General features: G+C 42.6%; 1 protein-coding gene and 1 pseudogene across 1 annotated transcript in view; one reads left to right on the forward strand and one right to left on the reverse strand.

Annotated features, from left to right (window-relative positions):
- Positions 1-21043, reverse strand: part of LOC103750781 (zinc finger protein 383) — a 52881-nt gene that overhangs the window by 20638 nt on the left and 11200 nt on the right. Inside the window, exons 2-5 of the mRNA XM_029556511.1 lie at positions 18957-19013; positions 17625-17751; positions 17234-17329; positions 11115-12300 (exon numbers count right to left, since the gene is read on the reverse strand). Coding sequence (XP_029412371.1) covers positions 11115-12300; positions 17234-17329; positions 17625-17751; positions 18957-18965 — 1418 coding nt within the window. The 5' untranslated portion in view covers positions 18966-19013. The remainder of the gene's footprint in view (positions 1-11114; positions 12301-17233; positions 17330-17624; positions 17752-18956; positions 19014-21043) is intronic.
- Positions 2770-3361, forward strand: LOC108491800 (annotated as a pseudogene).

The following is a 21043-nucleotide window of genomic DNA, read 5'->3' on the forward strand; positions in this document are numbered from 1 at the left end:
ATTATAATGGAAATATAATAATTCAAAATTAGAATGGAAGAAATAAAAAAAAACACTATTGCATTCCAGTAATCAATATGCACAATTAGCTACAAACAAGTGCTCTTTGAAAGAACTTATGACTAAAAGAGAAAATAAAAATTGAAACTAAGTCATATAAGAATGAACTGGGCAGGATCTAGATGGTGGATCAGCAGGCAGCTGCAGGAGACCCTGAACTCCCTGGCAGATCAGTACTGTAATGCCATTGGGGCGTTGCAGGAGTGTGGCCCTCCTGCTGCTTTTAGTAACATTCAGACAGCAATTAATAAACACCAGCCAGCTAACCCAACAGAAGAATATGCCCAGCTTTTTTCAGCATTGATTACAAGAACAAAAAAAGATCTGATGTTTTGATAGCTTCCTTACCTAGTGAAGAGTTCCCGGCTGCTTTACAGGCTGCCCGCTTATATAAGCTAGAAGAGGAAAATCACGAAGCTGTACCTGGCTAGAGAATATTGTGTATGGCAGACTTGCTTCTGGAGAAGATGTAGAATGCGCTTGCTGACATCGCTCATCCCCAGCTGAGGACAAGAAGTGGAATCCACAGCCATGGCGTCAGCGAGCAGCATGTGGTTGGGTTCCATTAAGAACTCCACATCAGGGGCTGGAGAGATGAGAACACTGGTTGTTCTTGCAGAAGACCTGGGTTCAAATCCCAGCACCCACACGGCAGCTAACAACTGTCTATAACTCCAGTTCCAGGTAATCCAACAGCCTCTTCTGACTTCCGTCGACATTGCGCGACACGGGTGCACTTACCTACATGTAGGCAATACACACAGACACACAAAAATAAAAATAAATAAAAAAAAGAAGTCGGCATCAGATTTAGATGGAAGCTGTCAGCAAAGCTGTACTGTACTTTGACCTGTGTTCTTTTTAAACTAGTTTTTAATTGTCTTTCACGCTTAATAAATAAGCTTTACAATAGTAATTGTGGCATCTTTAAACATCATTACCCATCATTTTTATATGACTGAAATTGTCAAAGCGGATACTGCATTACCGTTCATGATATAATTAAACAGATACACTATAAAAAAAGAAAAGAGAATGAACTGACTTTCAGGACAGTACAAACAAAACGATACATTGAATTGTGATTAAGCATGAAAAGACAGTAAAATAAAAAGGTTGTTAGCGACAGGCGTGGTGATGGTGCACGCCTTTAATCGCTGCACTCGGGAGCAGAGGCAGGTGGATCTCTGTGAGTTCAAGGCCAGCCTGGTCTACATAGTGAGTTCCAGAACAGCTGGGGCTACAGGGAGACCCTGTCTCAAAAAGACCAAAAAAAAGAAAAAAGGTTGTTAGCTTGAGAGTAATACATATAAAGTGAGAAGAGTTCAAAGAAATTATGCAAATCATAAAACTTCTTGATTTTAAAAAATGGAAAAAAATTGGCAAGAATATTTAAAAAGGCCAGGTGTGGTGGTGGCACACACCTTTATTCTTGGGAGGCAGAGGCAGGCAGATCTCTGTGAGTTCCAGGCCAGCAAGGGCTACATAGTGAGACCCTATCTCAATAAATAAATAAATAAATAGGCAATTAAAATTAAATAACTAATATAAAATAAAATAATAATAAAATAAAACAGTATTTTAAGTACTACCCTTAAAGTGATGGTAGAAGACAGATAAAGCACAGGATCAAAACACAAGAAAACAAACCTAGAGGAGTAGTTGAATCCAGGTGTATGCTATGTTAGTGTTCAGTGTATAAACCTTCTCTCACCCACCGTATGCTGTAGACTGTTCATAATGAAACACTTCTGAGGACTAGATTACCCAGGCCCATGTCTGATTTTAAAAGTTCTTGCTAGACAAAGTGGCACACACTTTTAATTTCAGCTAATTGGGAGCCTGAAGCTAGAGGATCACAAGTTTGAAGCCAGCCTGGGAAAACTTGGTGAGACTAGAAAATAGTAGTAGTAGTAATAATAATAATAATAATAATAATAATAATAATAATAATGGCCTGGTCTGGTGATGCACTCCTTTAATCCCAGCACACAGGAGGCAGAGATCTCTGTGAAGTTCAAGGCCAGCTTGGTCTCCATAGTGAATTCCAGGCCAGCTGGGGCTACAGGGAGACCCTGTCTCACCCTCTCCCCCATAAAAAAAAGAAAGAAGAAAAGAAAGAAAAAGTAATCTATGTCTTTGCCTGCTGAAAAAATACACCATCAATACTAACCAGCAAGCCACAGAAAGCCTGCTACAGGATTCTAGCAAAAGACTTTCCACTGGTGAGATGGAGTCATGGGAGGCCAGCACTGATGCTCAGAGCCTGGGTGCAGATAAAGAACCCAGGTTCTTTAGTGTGTGGTTGTACTAGCTGAGTGAACTGAGACTCGAAAGGACTGGAAGACACAATTCAAGCTTTAAGTGGAGGATCTGAGACTCGTGGTCCGCAGATGTAGATCCTTCTTAGTCCTGATCTTTTTATTCAGTACCAAAATAATAGATGAGCTGAGTTCACAGGAAATATTGTGCCAAGAACACGTAAGGCATACAATAACAAGTTACATACGATTAACAAGTTAAGGAATACAGTGTGTAGACGTTATCAAAAGACCTCTAAACTAAACTAATGTGTCAGATGGAAAATTCTGCTTCCTGGAATAGCTTCAGCCCAACCAGTGTTTTCAAGAATTTAAGAACACGGTTGGGGGGTTGGGGGGGGGCTGCGTTTTAGAAACCCGACCACGAAGCTTTGCGCTTCCTCTTTCCAGCCAGCGCCAAGCCATGGGCATCTCGCGGGACAACTGGCACAAGTGCCCAATACCTGGGGCAAGAGAAAGCCCTACCACAAGAAGCGGAAGTGCGAGCCCCGGCGCCCCTCGAGGAGGCAATAAGTACCGAGCCCTGAGATTAGATGCGGGGGAACTTCTCCTGGGGCTCTGAGTGTTGTACTCGAAAAACAAGGATCATTGATGTTGTCTACAATACATCCAATAATGAGCGGGTCGGGACCAAGACCCTGGTGAAGACCTGCATGGTGCTCATTGACAGCACTCCCTACCGACAGTGGTATGAGTCCCACTATGCTCTGCCCCTGGGCCACAAGAAGGGCGCCAAGATGACTCCTGAGGAGGAAGAGATTTTAAACAAAAAGCGATCCAAAAAAATTCAAAAGAAATATGATGAAAGGAAAAAGAATGCCAAAATCAGCAGTATTCGGGAGGAGCAGTTCCAGCAGGGCAAGCTTCTTGCCTGCATTGTGTCAAGACCCCGCCAGTGTGGTAGAGCAGATGGCTATGTGCTAGAGGGCAAGGAGCTGGGGTTCTACCTGAGGAAGCTCAGAGCCCAGAAAGGCAAATGAGTCATCCTAACGCCTGTAATAAGGGTGTTTATTCTGTGTTTAAAAAAAAAAAGAAAAAAGAATTTAAGAACACGTTTTTCCCAGAGGTTTGCCTTCTGGGTACAAACTTGCTTTGATCATATAGTTCTTTGTCCTTTCACTGAACCTTAACTTTGGAAGTATGCCATAAGCCATCCAGTCACAAGACATATTAACTCTTCAGAAAGCCGTATGTTCCAGCACCAGTATCTCCTTGGAACTTAGAAATAAAAAGAATCATATCCAATTTTAGACATATGGATTCAGAAACACTGGGGCACAGGCCCCAGAAATATCTTTATTTTTTAATTTTTTAATTTTTATTTTTTGGTCTTTTTGAGACAGGGTCTCCCTGTAGCCCCAGCTGTCCTGGAACTCACTATGTAGACCAGGCTGGCCTTGAACTCACAGAGATCTACCTGCCTCTGCCTCCCGAGTGCTGGGATTAAAGGTGTGTGCCACCACACCCGGCCCAGAATAAGTAATATTTTAATGCAGTATCTTTTTAAAATATTTATTTTTTACATGTATGAGTGTTTTGCCTGGATATATGTGTGTGCACCACATGCATGCCTAGGGCCTGCAGAAACCAGAAGAAAGCTTCTGACCCCTTGGAATTTAAATCATAGATAGTTGTGTGTCACAATGTGGATGATGGAAACTGAATCCAGTTTTTCTGCAAGAGCAGCAAATGTTCTTAACTGCTGAATCATCTCTCCAGCCCCAGTTAAATATCTTTTTTTTTTTTTTTTTGGTCTTTTTGAGGCAGGGTCTCCCTGTAGCCTCAGCTGGCCTGGAACTCACTATGTAGACCAGGCTGGCCTCGAACTCAGAGATGCCTGTCAAATGCTGAAACCAGTGGTGTGTGCAATCACACCCAGATGCCAAATGAAACGTTTCCTTTTTTTGGTCTTTTTGAGACAGAGTCTCTCTGTAGCCCCCAGCTGGCCTGGAACTTGCTATGTAGACCAGGCTGGTCTCATTTTCACAGAGATCTGCCTCTGCCTCTGCCTCCCAAGTTCTGGAATTAAAGGTGTGCACTACCACGCCCAGGTGAAACCTTTTTTTTAAATGTATTTTTATTATTTTTCATTTTTATTGTATGTGTATGAGTGTATTGCGTGCATGTAGGTACATGTACCCGTGTCACGCAGTGCCCTTGGATATCAGAAGAGGGCATAGGATCCCCTGGAACTGGAGTTACTGATGGTTGTAAGCCACTATTGTGGGTACTGGGAATTGAACCCAGGTCCTCTGCAAGAGCAGACAGTGCTCCTAACCACTGAGCCATCTCTCCAGCCCATATTTTATTATTTTTATTTTATGTGTTTGAGTGTATTGCCTGCATGTATATAAGTGCACCAGTGTCATGCGCATCTGTGTCATGCAATGCCCACAGAGGTCAGAAGAGGGCATTGGATCCCCTGGAATTAGAGTTATGGATGGTTGTTAACTGCCATGTGAGTGCTGGCAATCGAACCTGGGTCCTTTGCCAGTGCACTTAACCACTGAGCCATCTCTCCCACCCGGAAACATTTTTCTTTTACTTTCGTGGGTTCTGTTGACTGAGCGTTGTTTTGTTCTTTATTTGTATGTATCCCCCTTAAATTTTGTAGCCATAGTCACAATCCTGATTAAAGGTATGAATACATCTTGCCTTTCATATTAACCTCTTTGGCACACATTGTTCCATAGACTTGATAGGAAATGAGGACGTGGCTTCTGAGCATTAAGTATCCAGCAGGAGTCTCTCAGGAACTTTCATTAAATTGTTGAATTGTGATTTTTATCTTTTCATTTCCTGATTTTGTGAATAGCCATAATTTCCTGGCAATGATTCTTCCCAAAGTCCCATCCTCAAGGCACCCCCTAAAACCCTATCATGATACAAATATTCTAAGACTATTCTTTTCTAAATATTTTTTTATTTTATATGTATGAGTGGATTGCCTGCATGTATGTGAGTGCACCCATGTCGTGCAATGCCGTGGAGGTTAGAAGAGGGCTTCAGATTCTGCTGGAACTGGAGTTGAGGACAGTTCAGAGCCGCCATGTGGGTGCTGGGAATTGAACCTGGGTCCTCTGCAAGGGCAGTCAGTGCTCTTAACCGCTGAGCCATCGCTCCAGCTCCCAAGACTATTCTTAAATCTTTATACCACATTCTGTTGCGACATCACAATATTCCCTTGTTCCCTCATAATGCTGAGTGCTGACTTCACCATGCTTCACTGTGCTATCACAGTGCTCCTTTGTGCCATCAAAAGACTGAATTTTGTCACTACAGTGTTCCATTGCTCCATCATGATACTGAATTCTGACATCACAGTGGTGCGATGTACTATCACAATGCTCAAATGTGACATCACCATCTTAACATTGTGGCATCCCAATGGTCCACTATGACATTACAATAATTAACTGTCATCACAGTAATCCATTGTCCTGTTATAATACTTAATTGTGGCATCACAATGCTGCACTTTGACATCAAAATGCTCCCTTGTGATGCCACAACACAGTTTGACATTATAATGCCACATTGTGACATCAAAATGCTCCATGGTGCCATCATAATTCTGAATTGTGATCTTACAATGTTTTATTGTTCTGCCAAACACTGCATTGTCTGGCACAATGGAACACTGAGCCATCAAAATACTCCATTGTGACATTATAATGTTGCATTGTGACAACACAAGGCTCCCCATGGCATCACAGTGCTCCATTTTGACATAATGCCACATTTCATCATTCTGTCATTGCAATCCTGAACTATGGCATCACAATGCTGTGTTGTGCAATCACAATACTGAATTGTGATATCACAGTGTTCCATGCTGCATTTTGACATCCCAATAACCCATTGTATCATCATATTGCTGAATTGTGACATCTCGATGCTGCAGTGTGCCATCAAAATGCTCCAGTGTGCCATCACTAGAGTATATGGTTCTATAATAAGTCTACATCGTGGTACCATAAATGTGAATTGTGATATCATAATGTTTTAATGTTTTGTTGTGGCATTGACATAATCCATTCTGCTATCACAATGCTTTTTTTTGTCTCTGAAACAGGGTCTATCCTGTAGCCAGAGCTGGCCTGGTACTCACTATGTAGACCAGGCTGGCCTTGAACTGACAGAAATCCACTTGCCTCTGCCTCTTGAATGCTGGGATTAAAGGCATGTGCCACCATGCCCGGCATTACACAATACTGTCTATGACATCACAATGCTCCTGTCTTGTCACAATGAAGCATTGTGACAATGTAATGCCAACTTATTACATCATATTGTTCCATCATGACACCACAACCCCGCATAGTGACAAACATTACTCCAATGTGCCATCACCATGTTGAATGTTACAATGCTCCATGTAACATCAGAATGTTGAATCGTCACTTCACAATGCTTCATTGTTCCAACACAAGGCTGCACTGTGCCGTCACAATGCTCCACTGTACCATAGGTAGTTTTGAGAGTTACAAAGCAGATTTGGGTGTAGGCTATATAACACTGTGCCAGCATTCAGTAAATACCACCAGAGGATAGATATCTATATTTTTATTTTATCGTTTTATTCACTTATTGTCTTGGTTTTTTGGAGACAAATGTTTTGCTGTGTAGCCTAGGTTAGCCTTCAACTTCAATCTTCTCCTTCCATATCCCAAATTCTGGGTTCACAACATAGCATTAGGAAGAAATTTTTGTCTGGGCAGCTGCTAGGCTTTTAGGGCTGAACCAGTTCATGGGAGCAGTGCACATCATTCTTCCCACAGTTCTGATCTGGACAGTCTTTCTAATTGGTCCACAAGGCAGCATGAAAGTGGTAGGTGGCATGAAGTGTCAGGCAGATAGGAAAAAAGACTGATCGTTTTGAGCTCCCAAGGCTGGAGGTGGCACAGCTGTCAGAAAAGCCTCCCCTGACCTCAGGAGGGCCAGTCCTCTCCAGGAGCACTCTCCTCTGGCCAGCGGGGCCTTTTTCTCACTGGTTTGTTCCTGATTACCCTCCACAGGGCCTGGTTCCCTTTCTCTTCCCAGGCAGGCCCTCTCTCCAGTTTCAGGATAGTTCTGATGGCATTGGGGGAGGAATCAGGTGTAGGGCAGCAGTGTGAAGGGAGTAAGGGTCAGCTTCCTCTTCAGACTTTTTACCACTCAGTTTCCCAAGTCTGTGACATGTGAATCATTCTGTTACTGGGCAAACAGAATTTGCCTTTGGGGAGTCTTAGTCTCATTAATAAAAGAACTTAGAAGTGGACTCAAAGGAAACTCTAGGACAGTTTTATTAGAGTTTAAGAGAAAAATATAGGTTAAATGAAAAATCTCTGCAGTCGCCAGGAGTGGTGGAGGAAAAGGTCATATCTTTTTAAGTCAGGCATAGACTAGAAATAGATTAAGAAAGGAAAAGTAGGAGTGGGAGAGATTGCTCGGTGGTTAAGAGCACTGGCTGCTCTTGTGGACCTGGGTTCAATTCCCAGCACCTACATGGCTGCTAACAACCATTTGTAACTCCAGTTCCAGGGGATCTGACACCCTCTTCTGACCTCTGTGGGCACTGCACAACACGGGTGCACTTACATGCATGCAGGCAATACACTCATATTTTTTTTTTTAAAAAAGCACTCTCAAGAAAGGAAGTGGGATAGTAAGCTGAGAAAGAACCCCCAAAGCACCTAGCCTTGCAGCGTACAGTCCCGTTTCCTCCCATTTGTATTTCCCAGTTTTTGTTTTCTGCATGCTGTTAGATGATGCCAGAATTTGGAAGACTTCCCTTCCAATTGGCTTCTTTCACATGTTGATCTATTTTTGTGTGTGTACGAGTGCATTGCCTGTATGCACGTAAGTGCACCTGTACTGCACAATGCCCATGGGCCTGATTTCCCTGGAACTGGAGTTGTGGATGGTTGTTAGTCGCCATGTGGGTGCTGAGACTTGAACCCAGGTCTTCTGCAAGAGCAGCCAGTGCTCTTAACCACTGAAGCATCTCTGCAGTCCATCACATGTAAATTTTAATATACCTTTGTTGTTCTTTCATATCTTAATTCTTCCTCACAAGGTTTTAAATCTGAGGCCTCGAGGGGCTGGCGTGATGGCTCAGAGGTTAAGAGCACGGGCTGCTTTTGCAGAGGACCTGTGTTTGGCTCCCAGCACTTACATGGTAGCTAATAACTGTCCATAACTCTGTAACTCCAGTTCCAGGGATCTGATGCACTCTTCTGGCCTCCACAGACACTGCATGCATAGGTGCACTTACACAGATACAGGCAAAACACTCGTACAGATAAAATGAAAAATAAAAAATTACAAAAATGTGTATCTGTGGCATCTGGGGAGAGGCAGAGTCAGAGCCAAGTGGGAGTAGGGTAGTGGGAGAACAGAAAGTTGCAGACCTTCCAGAATTCAAAATAAAACCTCTTTATTCTTGGCACTGCATCTTTGCCTGCTCAGATTTAGTCTGTTCCAGGCTCAGGATTCCTGGTACCCCACTCTCCATTAGGGTCCTGAGTGGGTGCTGTTCCCTGGTCTTTCCTCCCCTGGATAGGGGGACAGTTGTGACAGCTTTCTGGGAAAGCTGCCAGAGTGGCAACCAATCATGCAGCCATCTGAGGAGCATTCAGGACCCAGGATGACTTCTTCCCTCGTTAAGACTCGGGATGTTCCAAAGGAAGGTGAAACACTGCACGCTGCAGGGAAGCTCATTAAGCTCAGAAAATAACTCAATCAAAAGCTTCAGGAAGCCCCTGAAACTGACCAGATTCCTCAGTTCCCCCCTCCCCAGGCATATATAAGCCTCAGACTAGACCAGCTGCCCGGAAGAGCTGAGCTCCGACCAACGGAGATACCTGGAAAAGACTACAACCTCCAAGCTGCTCCAAGCTCTGCACTGGGCTCAGGTTTCCGGCTTTCATGAGCTGTCACCCATGCTGGGGTGGGCTTTTGTTGACACAGCTGTCTTTTGAGTTATTTCTGCTCCAGTAAGCAACTCTTCAACCACACTCCTGTTAATAACCCCAAGAAAGCGCATTTGTTCACCAAGTTGGACTTTGGTGGTGTCCTTACTTTGATCTGTCATGGGTTTCCTATCTGGGGTAGACACTTGTTTCTATCTCCCCAGTAACAGTGTCACACACCACCTCCATGCTTTGTTTTTTGTTAATGAATTCGGAAAAATATTCCCAACTACTGCTGTTTTGACAGCAGTGATTTCAACTATCCACCATTACCCACCCTCAAGACATTCAGATTGGTATTCTTTACATAGCATAAAGGTCTGAACAAAGACTACCCACAAACACCCTTTTTCCATTTATAGTTTAATAATAACAAAAAGTGGTAAAAGATCTTCTTTCCTATAATTACTTCTCTTCTCCATTGTAAATCCTCTGGTTTTGACAAAGGTAAATACCATAGTTAAAAGTCCTTTCCGCTGGGTGTGGTGGCCCATGCCTTTAATCCCAGCAAAGGTAAAACGCTTGCTTAGAATTTACCAGTGAGGGACTGGGGCCGTGGCTCAGTGGTAGAGCAGTTGCCTAGAATCAATCCATCAGAGAGGCTCAGGTATGGCACAGATGTAAAGCACTTGCCTAGAATCTACCAATGAGGGGCTGGGAGCTTGGCTCAGTGGCAGAGCCATTGCCTAGAACATAGCAGTGAGGGGTGGAGCTCAACGATACAGCCTGGCATGTACAAAGCCCTGGCTTCTATCCTCAGCAACACACACACACACACACACACACACACAAATCCTGGTGATAAATCATAATAAAGACAATTAAAAAAACTAGTATATCAATGACAACAGCAAAGCTTTTATTAAGCCCACACTATATGCTAGGAATACAGCTAAGTTCTTTATATTTATGAATTCATTGAGTTTTCTCATAGTAAACCAATGCATACATATGACTGTATATATAACGTAAGAAATAAAGCACCACTAACATATAAGGGAAAAAAATCAAGGAAAAAACCTTTTCTAACAGAAATTACCTCTCTAATATGACACTAGGACTAGGGTTAATGAAGAGAAACAAAATAGCACACAAGGGGAAAGGGTGAATAAATGTTCTAAATTCTAAAAGGAAAAAAAGCATCAAGAAATTTTGGGTAGTATTGATGAAGACAATTTTTATAACTAGAAAAATTTAGAAGCAACCATAAGTCATTTAAAAAAGATATGTCATTACAATAAAAATCCCTATCTACTGAAAATGTAACTTATTTTTAGGATGATAAAAGCAGGTGAAGGATGAATACAAATACTATGACTATGCTTTCTTAAAAAACAACATCCAGCAGAACTGGTTCTATCAATTTGATAGTCGTCATCTATAATCAGGATGATTACATTTAATTTTGGCACTTATGAAATGAAGCAAAAAGATTGACATGGCCTCAAACACAACATTAGAATTCCACAAGGAATTTAAAATTATTCAAGGTCCCAAAATTTAAGCATTATGATTGTAGTGCAAACATCAAATATAAAATTTGGGAATCAAAAGATAGCCCTAAAAAATAAGCAAACATAAGCAACAGTGCAATGTATCTCCAAACAAAGGGGAAATAAAAAACTATTGACCAACTAACATTGGCATAAGGCTGGGAGTATACACTTGGACTTGGAATTCATTACCTACAGTTAAATGCATTTGGACTGAAAACTTAAATATCAAATCAAATGAGGGGAAAGAAAATTAACTATGAGACCTAAACCCTTATTATTCACTAGTATGAATGCCCTGATGGCGAACAAGGTCTGAACCACTACTAAAGGCTTTTCCACATTCCTTACAGTCATAGGGCTTGTCACCACTATGAATTCTCTGATGCCGGGTAAGGTTTGAACATTTATTAAATGCCTTTCCACATTCATTACATTCATATGGTTTTTCATCCGTGTGGACTCTCTGATGTTGAAAAAGTTGGGAGTTCTGAGTAAATGACTTTCCACATTCAGAACATTCAAAAGGTTTCTCACCGGCATGAATTCTTTGATGTTGCCGAAGTTGGGAACTCTGAGTAAAGGCCTTCCCACATTCCTTACAATCATAGGGTTTCTCACCAGTGTGGATTCTCTGATGGTTTGTAAGTGCTGAGCCACTACTAAAGGCTTTCCCACATTCCTTGCACTCATAGGGTTTCTCACCAGTGTGGGTTCTCTGATGCTGAACAAGCTTTGAGCTCTGAGTAAAGGCTTTGCCACATTCCTTACATTCATAGGGTTTCTCACCTGTATGAACTCGTGCATGTTGAAAAAGCTGTGAGCTCTTTGTAAAGGCTTTCCCACATACTTTACATACATAAGGTTTTTCACCAGTGTGAATTCTCTGGTGGTCAATAAGGTTTGAGCAGTAACTAAAGGCTTTCCCACATTCCTTACATTCATAGGGTTTCTTACCAGTATGTATTCTCTGATGCTGAGAAAGGTATGAGCTACAACTGAAGGCCTTCCCACAGTCTTTACATTCAAAGGGCTTTTCACCAGTATGAATTTTCAGATGTCGAGTGACATGTGAACCACAACTAAAGAATTTCCCACACTCCTTACATTCATAAGACTTTTCACCAATATGAATTCTCTGATGTTGAATAAATTGTGAGTTATGACTAAAGACCTTCCTACATTTCTTACATTCATAGGGTTTCTCTTCATTATTAATTATTTGACGTAGGGAAATGAAAGTCTGTTGCATAAATGTGGGTGTGTATTCACTAGGAAGCACCTCTTGGTTTAAATGCCCATTTTGGTATCCCATTTGTCTTGTAAAGTGGTTTCCAAATTCCAGAACATCTCTAAAACTGGAGTACTCAAGGCCATGCTTTGTAAGCCCCATCATCTCCCTCTGGCATGATTCTATTTCGTAAACTTCCTTCTTTAGAGATAACAACTTGCTTTCACACATTGACTCCAGAGCTGAAAGAAAAGAACACGACAGTCATTTTTCTCTTTTTAACTGGAAAAACTTGAACTTTCATGATGGAAATGGAAAAATTAAAGTGAAAATAATATCTAGTGGGGGAATGACATTTAACATGAAAAATGGACAAAGAACACAGAGCAATTAACAAGATATAATGCAAAAGCAGAAGAGGACTATGGGAATACCTGACCAACAGTGATTCTTAAATATGGATGTGGGTCAGAATAATCTGGAAAAGTTGGTCAACAAACAATGCTTGGGACACATAATCAACACGATTAGGTACATATAGATGGAAAAGATTCCTGGATATTTGGTGAGATAAACAAATAATAAATTTGTTATTTTTTCTTTTTGTCGTTTTTGAGGCAGGGTCTCCCTGTAGCCCCAGCTGATCTGGAACTCACTATGTAGACCAGGCTGGCCTCCAATTTACAGAGATCTGCCTGCCTCTACCTCCCGTGTGCTGGGATTAAAGGCGTAAGCTACCACTGGCAGCATAAATTTGTTATTTTTTATTTGGTTTTGTTTGTTTTGATTAATAAAAGAATTTAAGGACTCCAAAGGGAAGCTTGAGGACAATTTTATTTGAGTTTAAAAGAAAAACACCTCAAGGCAGGCAAGCTGTAAATCTCAGAAGCTGCCCAGAGGAGAAGAATCTAGGGAGGAAGGAAAAAAGCCATGTCATTTGTGTTGGCATGAGGATCAGACAAGCAGCCGCGTGGTGAAGGAGGCTTTAGAGAGAGAGTAAGGAAGTCCAATGTACCAGAAAAGCATACTTAGGTTCTGGCCAGCATCCAAAGGAAAGAGATAGAAAAAAGGAAAAGGAAAGTTGACCTTTCTGACTCAGGCCTCAGAAAGGCAGCCAAATCTCATGGTGGCTTGTAGGGACTGTCTGTTTTAAGACAGGGCCTTACTAGGTAGCCCTGGCTAACCTGGAACTCCCTATGTAGACCTGGCTGGTCTCAAATTCACAGAGATTGGCCTATCTCTACCTCTGCCTCTCAAGAATGGGAATAAAGGAATGTATCACCATGCCTGCCATAACCTACCCCCACCCCCTAGCCCTCCCTCCAACACGAGGTCTCACTATATAACCCAAGCTGTTCTGGAACTGTTTTTTCCTGCTGCAGTTTCTCGAGTGCTTTGATTATAGGCCGTGGAATCACACTGGTCTTTGTCCTACTTTTCTGGCATAGACCTTCAAAAACCTGCGAGATTCTCTCAATGATAGCAGTATCTTTGTACTGCTGAGGCAATTCATGATAGTCCCTTACAAAGCTTCAGCTATTGGGGCTGGACACCAGAAAGGCAAATCAGATTATTAGATTTCAGCTATCTTAAAAACAAACGGCTTCACAAAGAAATGCACAGATTTCCTACCTGGAAGGATTCAATATATTGCCTTAATATGTATTTATAATAAAACTACATAGAGAGCTTTCTTGAGTTATATGAATCATTCAGCAAATTATTAAACATGAAGGGATCTTGAAAACCCATAAACTTAAAGGAGATCAAATTGTAGGTGGGTCCCAAGATTTGGGGCTGGCATCTAAAGTGAGCGCAGCACTGTAGGAGACTGTAAGGTCTGCACTCATCTGAACAGTGTCAGAACTGAATGGCAGCACATTCAGTTGGGGTGGAAACAGTGGTAAGCTCCATAATAAAAGATGCAGTAGATGAAATCTGAAAGCCTTAACAGAGGATTTTATCTATACGGATGAAGAGCCTAAATGTGTTGAAGGTACTAAGCTAATTTGATTTAAGTGTCACAGAGACACTCAGAATATTTTCATGTCTTGTGGATTTAATGAAAATGTTATTTGCTTTGGGATTTTATTTGCTGATCTTGGGAGAGGACACCTGTGTACCACCCCAGTGACTGAGAGGAGAGGCTGCCAGAGTTTAAGGGAGACAGAAACAAATTAAGACAGAGAAGAACATATTGCTATGGAAAGATGGCAGGTACCAGACTGATGAGAGTTGAACCCAAATTTTTCTGTTATTTTATTTTACTTTATTTATCAGTTTTATTTATTTTATTATTTTATATTTTATGTGAATGTGTGTATTGCCTGCATGTAGGTAAGTGCCCCCGTGTTGTGCAATGCCTGTGGAGGACAGAAGGATCTGTTGGATCCCCTGGAACTGGAGTTACAGACAGTTATTAGTTGCCATGTGGGTGCTGGATTCGAACCCAGGTCTTCTGCAAGAACAGTGTTCTTAACTGCTGAGCCATCTCTCCAGCCCCCCTGTTTTGTTTTTATCAAGACAGGGTCTCACTATCCATCCCAGGATGGCCTCAAACTCTTGACCCTTCTACCGCTGCTTCTTTTTTTAAAAAATGTTTTATTATTTTTATTTTATGTGTAATGAGTGTATTGCCTGTATGTATGTAAATTCACCCATGTCATGAAATGCCTGTGAAGGTCAGAATAAGGTGTCGGAGCCCCTGGAACTGGCGTTACAGATGGTTGTTAGCTGCCATGTGCATGCTAAGAACCAAACCCAGGTCCTCTGCAAGAGCAGTCAGTGCTCTTAATTGCTAAGCCATCTCTCTAGCCCCCCACCTCTGCTTCTAAGTGCTGGGATTACAAGCATGTGCCACCATACCTGCTGTCTGAGTCCCAATTCTGATAGTTCAACACTGTATGTTCAGTGTCAACTCCATTTCTTTATGTTTAAAAGGGAAATAATCCTAAACTCAAGATTGCTGGGAGAATATGAAAGAATGTATATAAATGCACTGGAGTTAAACAGTCAGTGTGTACAGATGTGATTGTGAAAGATTCTTGCTACCTCTGCATGGTGGTGTACATTTATGATCCCAGCACTCAGGATTGAGGCAGGAGCACTGCAAATTTGATGCTACCTTAGGCTAAATCGTGAGACTCTATCCGCTATCTGAAAAATAAATAAACAACAAAAAACCTCAAATATTACCTTTTCTAAGTTCCCTTTATAATATTACCACATGATATTTTATGTGTAATATATGAATATAAAATATACATTACTTATTATTTTATATGTATACAGTAAAAGAGTAATCACTTCCAAGGATGCAATTACTATCTCAGTATAGATTAAATCCATTTCTCTCTATATAAGTCTGATTTCCTATTTTGGAGACAAGGTCTCACTATGTAGGCCAGGCTGCTTTAAACTCACGGTTTTCCTGTCTCAGCTTTCTAAATGCTGGGGTTACAGGTGTGTACCATCATACCTGGCTAGTCTCTGACTTGGTGCTAAGTCTGCTACCTGGCTTCTCTTTTACTGTATAACACAAAATCAGATGTTTTAATATATAGTTATGTAAAGCACAGTTCTGTCATATATTTACTGGATCTGAATTTAATAATATAATACATGGCATCTACTGTGTTTAGTAAGTTTACTTCCACTTATAGTTTACCACAGATCTTTCTTTCTCTGCCACTTCTTCCTTCTCAAGACAGGCAGACTGCTTTGTTTTATTCTTTTCCCTCTAATAACGTCTTTATACACACTGACTATACAACAGTTCCAAGTACTATTTCAGTGTGAATTAAATCTACTTCTATATATTCAGTCCCCTGACATTCTGCTAGGCTCCCTAACTGGCTTCTCTTTCACTGTATTTGTCTCTGTGGAAGTTATTTTTGTTATTGTTGTTTTTAATCTTTTTAAGACAGGGTCTCCCTGGAACTATGTAAACCAGGCTGGCCTTGAACTCACAGAGATCTGCCTGCCTCTGCCTCCGGAGTGCTGGGATTAAAGGCGTGTGCCACCACGCCTGGTAGGAAGTTGTTTACAGATATATTTTAGCACCACTTTTAGATTCTGAATCTTGTTTAGTATCAAAAGTTTTCATGTACTGTGGATGGAAGCCTTTCAGTTTTTCAGTGCTGGTAATCAAACGTAGGGCCTTGGGCATACTAGGCAAGAACTCTGTCACTGAGCTGTAAGCCTGGCCTATAGACTGTGAATCTTAATGCTGACATAATTAGTACACCTGGGCTCCCAGCAGACCTCCTTACACAAAGTAAAAAAATAAAAATGTTCAATGGAGGCCAGGCACAGTGGCACACACCTTTAGTCCCAGCACTTGGGAGGCAGAGGCAGGCGGATCTCTGTGAGTTCAAGGCCAGCCTGGTCGACATAGAGAGTTCCAGGACAGCTGGGGCTACAGGGACACCCTGTCTCAAAAAGACCAACAACAACAAAAAGTCAATGGAGAAGGAAAAAAATCCAAGAGAAACTGACAAGTTGCTGAAAGGCAGCTGTAATGAAGTAATCCACATGCCCATATTCACAGACAATTAGATCATTTTGGGAGTGATGAAAGTCTAAATGTAAAAGAGAATCAAACGCTAAGGAGCTGAATCTGTATTTCATTGTTTTCGGTGACAGTCTCACACCGTAGTCCAGGCTGTCCTGGAACTTGCAATCTTCCTGACTCAACCTCAGAGCTGAATCTAAAATATGGAAGTTTTCTTTGGAGACATGAAAGGCACCTTCCACTGGGAATTAACAGTATTTGAGAAACAGTGGTAAATGAGGGAAGGGATGAAGGCGGCTACTTGTAAACTCATCCTAAAAGAACTTGCTTTTCTGGCCCATCAAGATGGCTCAGTGGGTAAAGGTTACTTGCCACCAAGCCTGATGAACTGAGTTTGATTCCCAGGACTCACGTGGTGGAGAAGAGAACTGACTCCCACAAGTTGTCCCCTGACCTCCACATACTCACTATGGTACATGTGTGATCCCTGTCCCTACATAAATAAATAAACGTCATTTTAAAACATTTTGAAAAAACACTTGGTTTCTCCTCAGGCCTAGGTTCCTAGAGAAGGTTCCTCTGTAACATCGCCAAGGTGCTGTTTCCTCACTTACCAGCTGAGTGATTCCTGTATCCATTGCTCTGGGTCATCTCTCACTTACCTGAGCACAGGCCTTTTGTAAGCTCTTTGCCAATCATCCAGGGCTCTTTGCCTTGCTCCAATAGAGAGATGACTTGAGGCTTGGGAATGTGAAGTCCTGCTCACGAGAAAAGATATGGAACATGATTATGCTGTAGGGAAACATCCAATCCCTGGATGGTCAAGCAAGAGATGCCATGGCAGGAAAAGCCAGAGATGGAGACGGGGCTTTAGTCACAGCCCACTGGAGCTGCCAGTTTCCCAAGCTTCATTTTCAGCCCAGCTGACACCATTTATTTGCAAATAAGGAGCAAGAATTCAGGTGGTAACCTTGAAAAGCAGCTGAGGAATTCATTGAGGAAGAAGCAGACATTCCAGAGGACAACTCTGAATTATGGTACAGATGCCCTTACCCACTGAAACCAGATTTCTATAGTTCTCCAACATCACATCTCTGTACAAGTCCCTCTGAGCAGGGCCCAGGCACTCCCATTCCTCCTGAGAGAAGTCTAGAGACACGTCACTGAACACCACCGATCTCTGAAACAATAAATACACATGCTAGCTGTATGACACAAGATACATTTCTAAAACTTGCATGCCTGTGTGGAGTTAAGCGAATGAGTAATTATAGTGGCATCACTGAGATCCAGGACCTCTGGGCCTCAGAAATAGATGACAGAAAGCCTGGCATGCTGGTGCATAACTAGAATAGCAGCACTGGGGAGGCTGAGGCAAGAGGACTGATCGAAAGTCTGAGTTGTCAGCCTGGGTTATGTAATGAGTTCAAAGCCAGCATGAGCTATATGGTGAGACCATGTCTCAAAATGCAGAGCCTGAGATGTGGCTCACTGGTAGAGCACGTGCCTGGTATGTGTGAGGCCCCAGTTCAACTGCCAACACCAAAAAAAATTTTTCTAAAAAACTATTTCCTATTAATAAAAATTTTTAATTCTTTTTCAGTAGCTGAATGTTCTGAGCTCTGACTGTATGAGCCAACAACTTAAACATGCCAGCCCACCTCACTAGCATCATCCATCATTCCTGCCCTTACTTCTGAGATAAAGAAAACTAATGATTCATATACAGCTTCATCATGACCCATATTTCCTGTTGAACTTCAACTTGGACTTGTTTCATAGATGCCCTAAGAGGTCTGTACCAGACACAAATCCCACAATCCCCAAAGCCTCACAGGCTAGGAGATCCTTCAACATCTGGAGCTCCCAAGCCCATCCTCTGTTCTCTCAGTGGAAAATGTCTGTTTATAGACATGATCTTGGCTTCTCCATGTCTGTTCCTAGCTAAGCAGCTCACATTGACACCTCCTCAAATCACAGTCCAGGCAGGACAAGTTCATTCTACAAACCAACTCCCTGAGCTTGCAATTTCTTTTCAGCATGATGCCCAGGAGAAGGCTGAGAAAAGATGCTGGGTTCATCACTAAATGAAAACGACGCTAGTCATCAAGGGAGGACATAGGATTATCTAGCTAGAATGGAGGAATGGAGGACCAGGATCTTGAAGGGAATCCTTACTAGCTAGAAATGTCAGCATAAGAACACAAACAAGGGGTTTTTGTTTTTGAGATGGGTGTTGCTGTGTAGCACAGGCTGGCCTGAACTCATGGTCCTATGGCCTCAGTCTCCTCAGTAGCTAGAATTATAGGCATTTTACACCACTGCACTTCTGGCTCATATGAAAAAAAATAATGGAATGTCAGAAAGGTTGGAAGCATCAGTTACCTCAGCCATGGTTTTCAGAACTGCAGGATATGGTCAGTCTTCCTCAAGGCGCTTCTCCTAGGGGAAAAAAGAGTGTTCTGAAAGGGTAACACTGGAGAAGGAAAGAAATATTCTAGAAACTATACCAGTTTTCCAGTGCTTAAAACGGTCAGATAAAATTATCTCTACTTTCCTTGTTAGACTTAGTTAATGGAAACACTACCTTTATTTTAGCTTATACTGGTTTTTGTTGTTTGTTTTTGAGACAAGGTCTCATTCTGTACCCTGGCTGACCTAGAATTCACTTTGTAAACCAGGCTGGTTTGAACTCGCATCTGCTGCTGCCTCCCAAGTGCCATCACACCCAGCCATTACACTGTATCGTATTTATTTAAGACAGGGTCTTCTTCTGTAGCCTAGACACCTCTCAGATTCATAATCCTCGTGCTCTAGGCTCCCAAGTTCTGGGATTACCAACATGTGCCATCAAGCCCAGCTTGCAACCCTAGTAACCGCAGGCTTTAGCTTCAGTAAGACAGACTGTGATAGCTGGATCCAAGGGAAGAGGACACTCAGATTCCCGGCTTAGATGAAGGATTCAGCCAGATGTTGCCCTGCCTTAGTGATGTAGCTGAGCCCAAGGCTGGGCTTCTATGACCTCCCTTAAGCAGATCCTTTCTCTGTAGCTCCCAGGACCCCAAACCAGAGATTACAGGTGTGTGCCTCCACTTCCTGGCTTTTTTACATGAGTGCTAAGGATCCCAACTCGGGTCCTCATGCTTCTGCAGTGAGTACTTAGCTTACTGAGCTATCTCCTCAGCCCTTATTTATAATTTAAAATATTTTTCAGGGCTGGAGGAATAGTGCAGCCATTAAAGGCTAAGGCTAACAACCAAGAAAATAGTATTTTGTAATTCTTAGTGCTGGAGAGATATTTCAGCGGTTAAGAGCACATCCTGTTGGTTCCCAGCACCCAATAGCGGTTCACAAACTGTCTGTTAACTCCAGTTCTGGGGTAGCCAATCCCCTTTTCTGGCTTCCACTGGCACCAGGCACACACATGATGCACATACATGCATACAGCCGAACACAAAATAAAAATAAATAAACAGCTAGGTATGGTGGCACCTGCCTTTAATCCCAGCACTCAGGAGGCAGAGGAAGGAGGATCTCTGTGTGGCCAGCCTGGTCTACATAGCAAGTTCCAAGCTAGCTGGGGCTATAGGGACCCTGTCTCAAAAAATTAAAAATAAAAGACTCACCCTCCCATCTCCCCTGCCAGTCTCTCCTCCTAGCCGGGTCCTGTCCCATTCCTTGTCTTGGCGCCCCAGACACCTGGGGAAACCACTATTGCTTCCTGATCCTTTGTATCCAGAGCAACTCAGTTCCGTTTCAGGTCTCCAGGAGCACTGCTTCTGGGCCTGGCCCCGCCCTCACCTCCCTCTTCTTCCCTAAGCCTGCAGGACCGGCAGGCCTCTCTCTCCAGGGTAAGTATATACTGCCCTCTGTCCTCCATGCCTTGATTCCCCCAGGCTCACGCACCCCCCCACTCCCCACCCCCCATCTCTTCCCCTAGCCTGGGTCCTGTCCCATTCCTTGTCTTGGTGCCCCAGACACCTGGGCCTCTTTCCTGGACACTTGGGCTGACCTTTCCTCTTCCTGGTCCTTTGCATCCAGACCAACCCAGCTCCCCAATGCAGTCCCCAAGGGCCCTTGGAGCCAACTCCCATCCCCATCTTCCTTTGCATCTCTGGTGGCATGGCCATCAGCTGCCCTAGACCAGCATCTTCCCTTGGTCTGGCTCCCAGGCCAGTCCAACCCCCAAATTCCTGAGGCCAGAATCTATCTTGGTGGGATCCAGACCTTAGGAGAGAGCCTGAGAACATCTGATCCCCATCTGACTTGGACCTCCCCAATATAAAATCAAAAGAGAGAACTGGAAGCTAAGAGGAACCAACCTTTCATGCCCAAAAATTAAACCACGAAAAGTCTTTGTGGTTTAATTTTTGGGCGTGTAAACCATAAAGTTCACAAAAAGAAGCAGACCTAAACTTGAAGGCTTGAGTCTCACACAAGAATCAGAAACTACAAAAGAAATTCACATAGTG

The sequence above is a fragment of the Nannospalax galili genome, unplaced genomic scaffold (genome assembly GCF_000622305.1).
Source record: "Nannospalax galili isolate Female #2095 unplaced genomic scaffold, S.galili_v1.0 scaffold886, whole genome shotgun sequence".
Classification (NCBI taxonomy): domain Eukaryota; kingdom Metazoa; phylum Chordata; class Mammalia; order Rodentia; family Spalacidae; genus Nannospalax; species Nannospalax galili.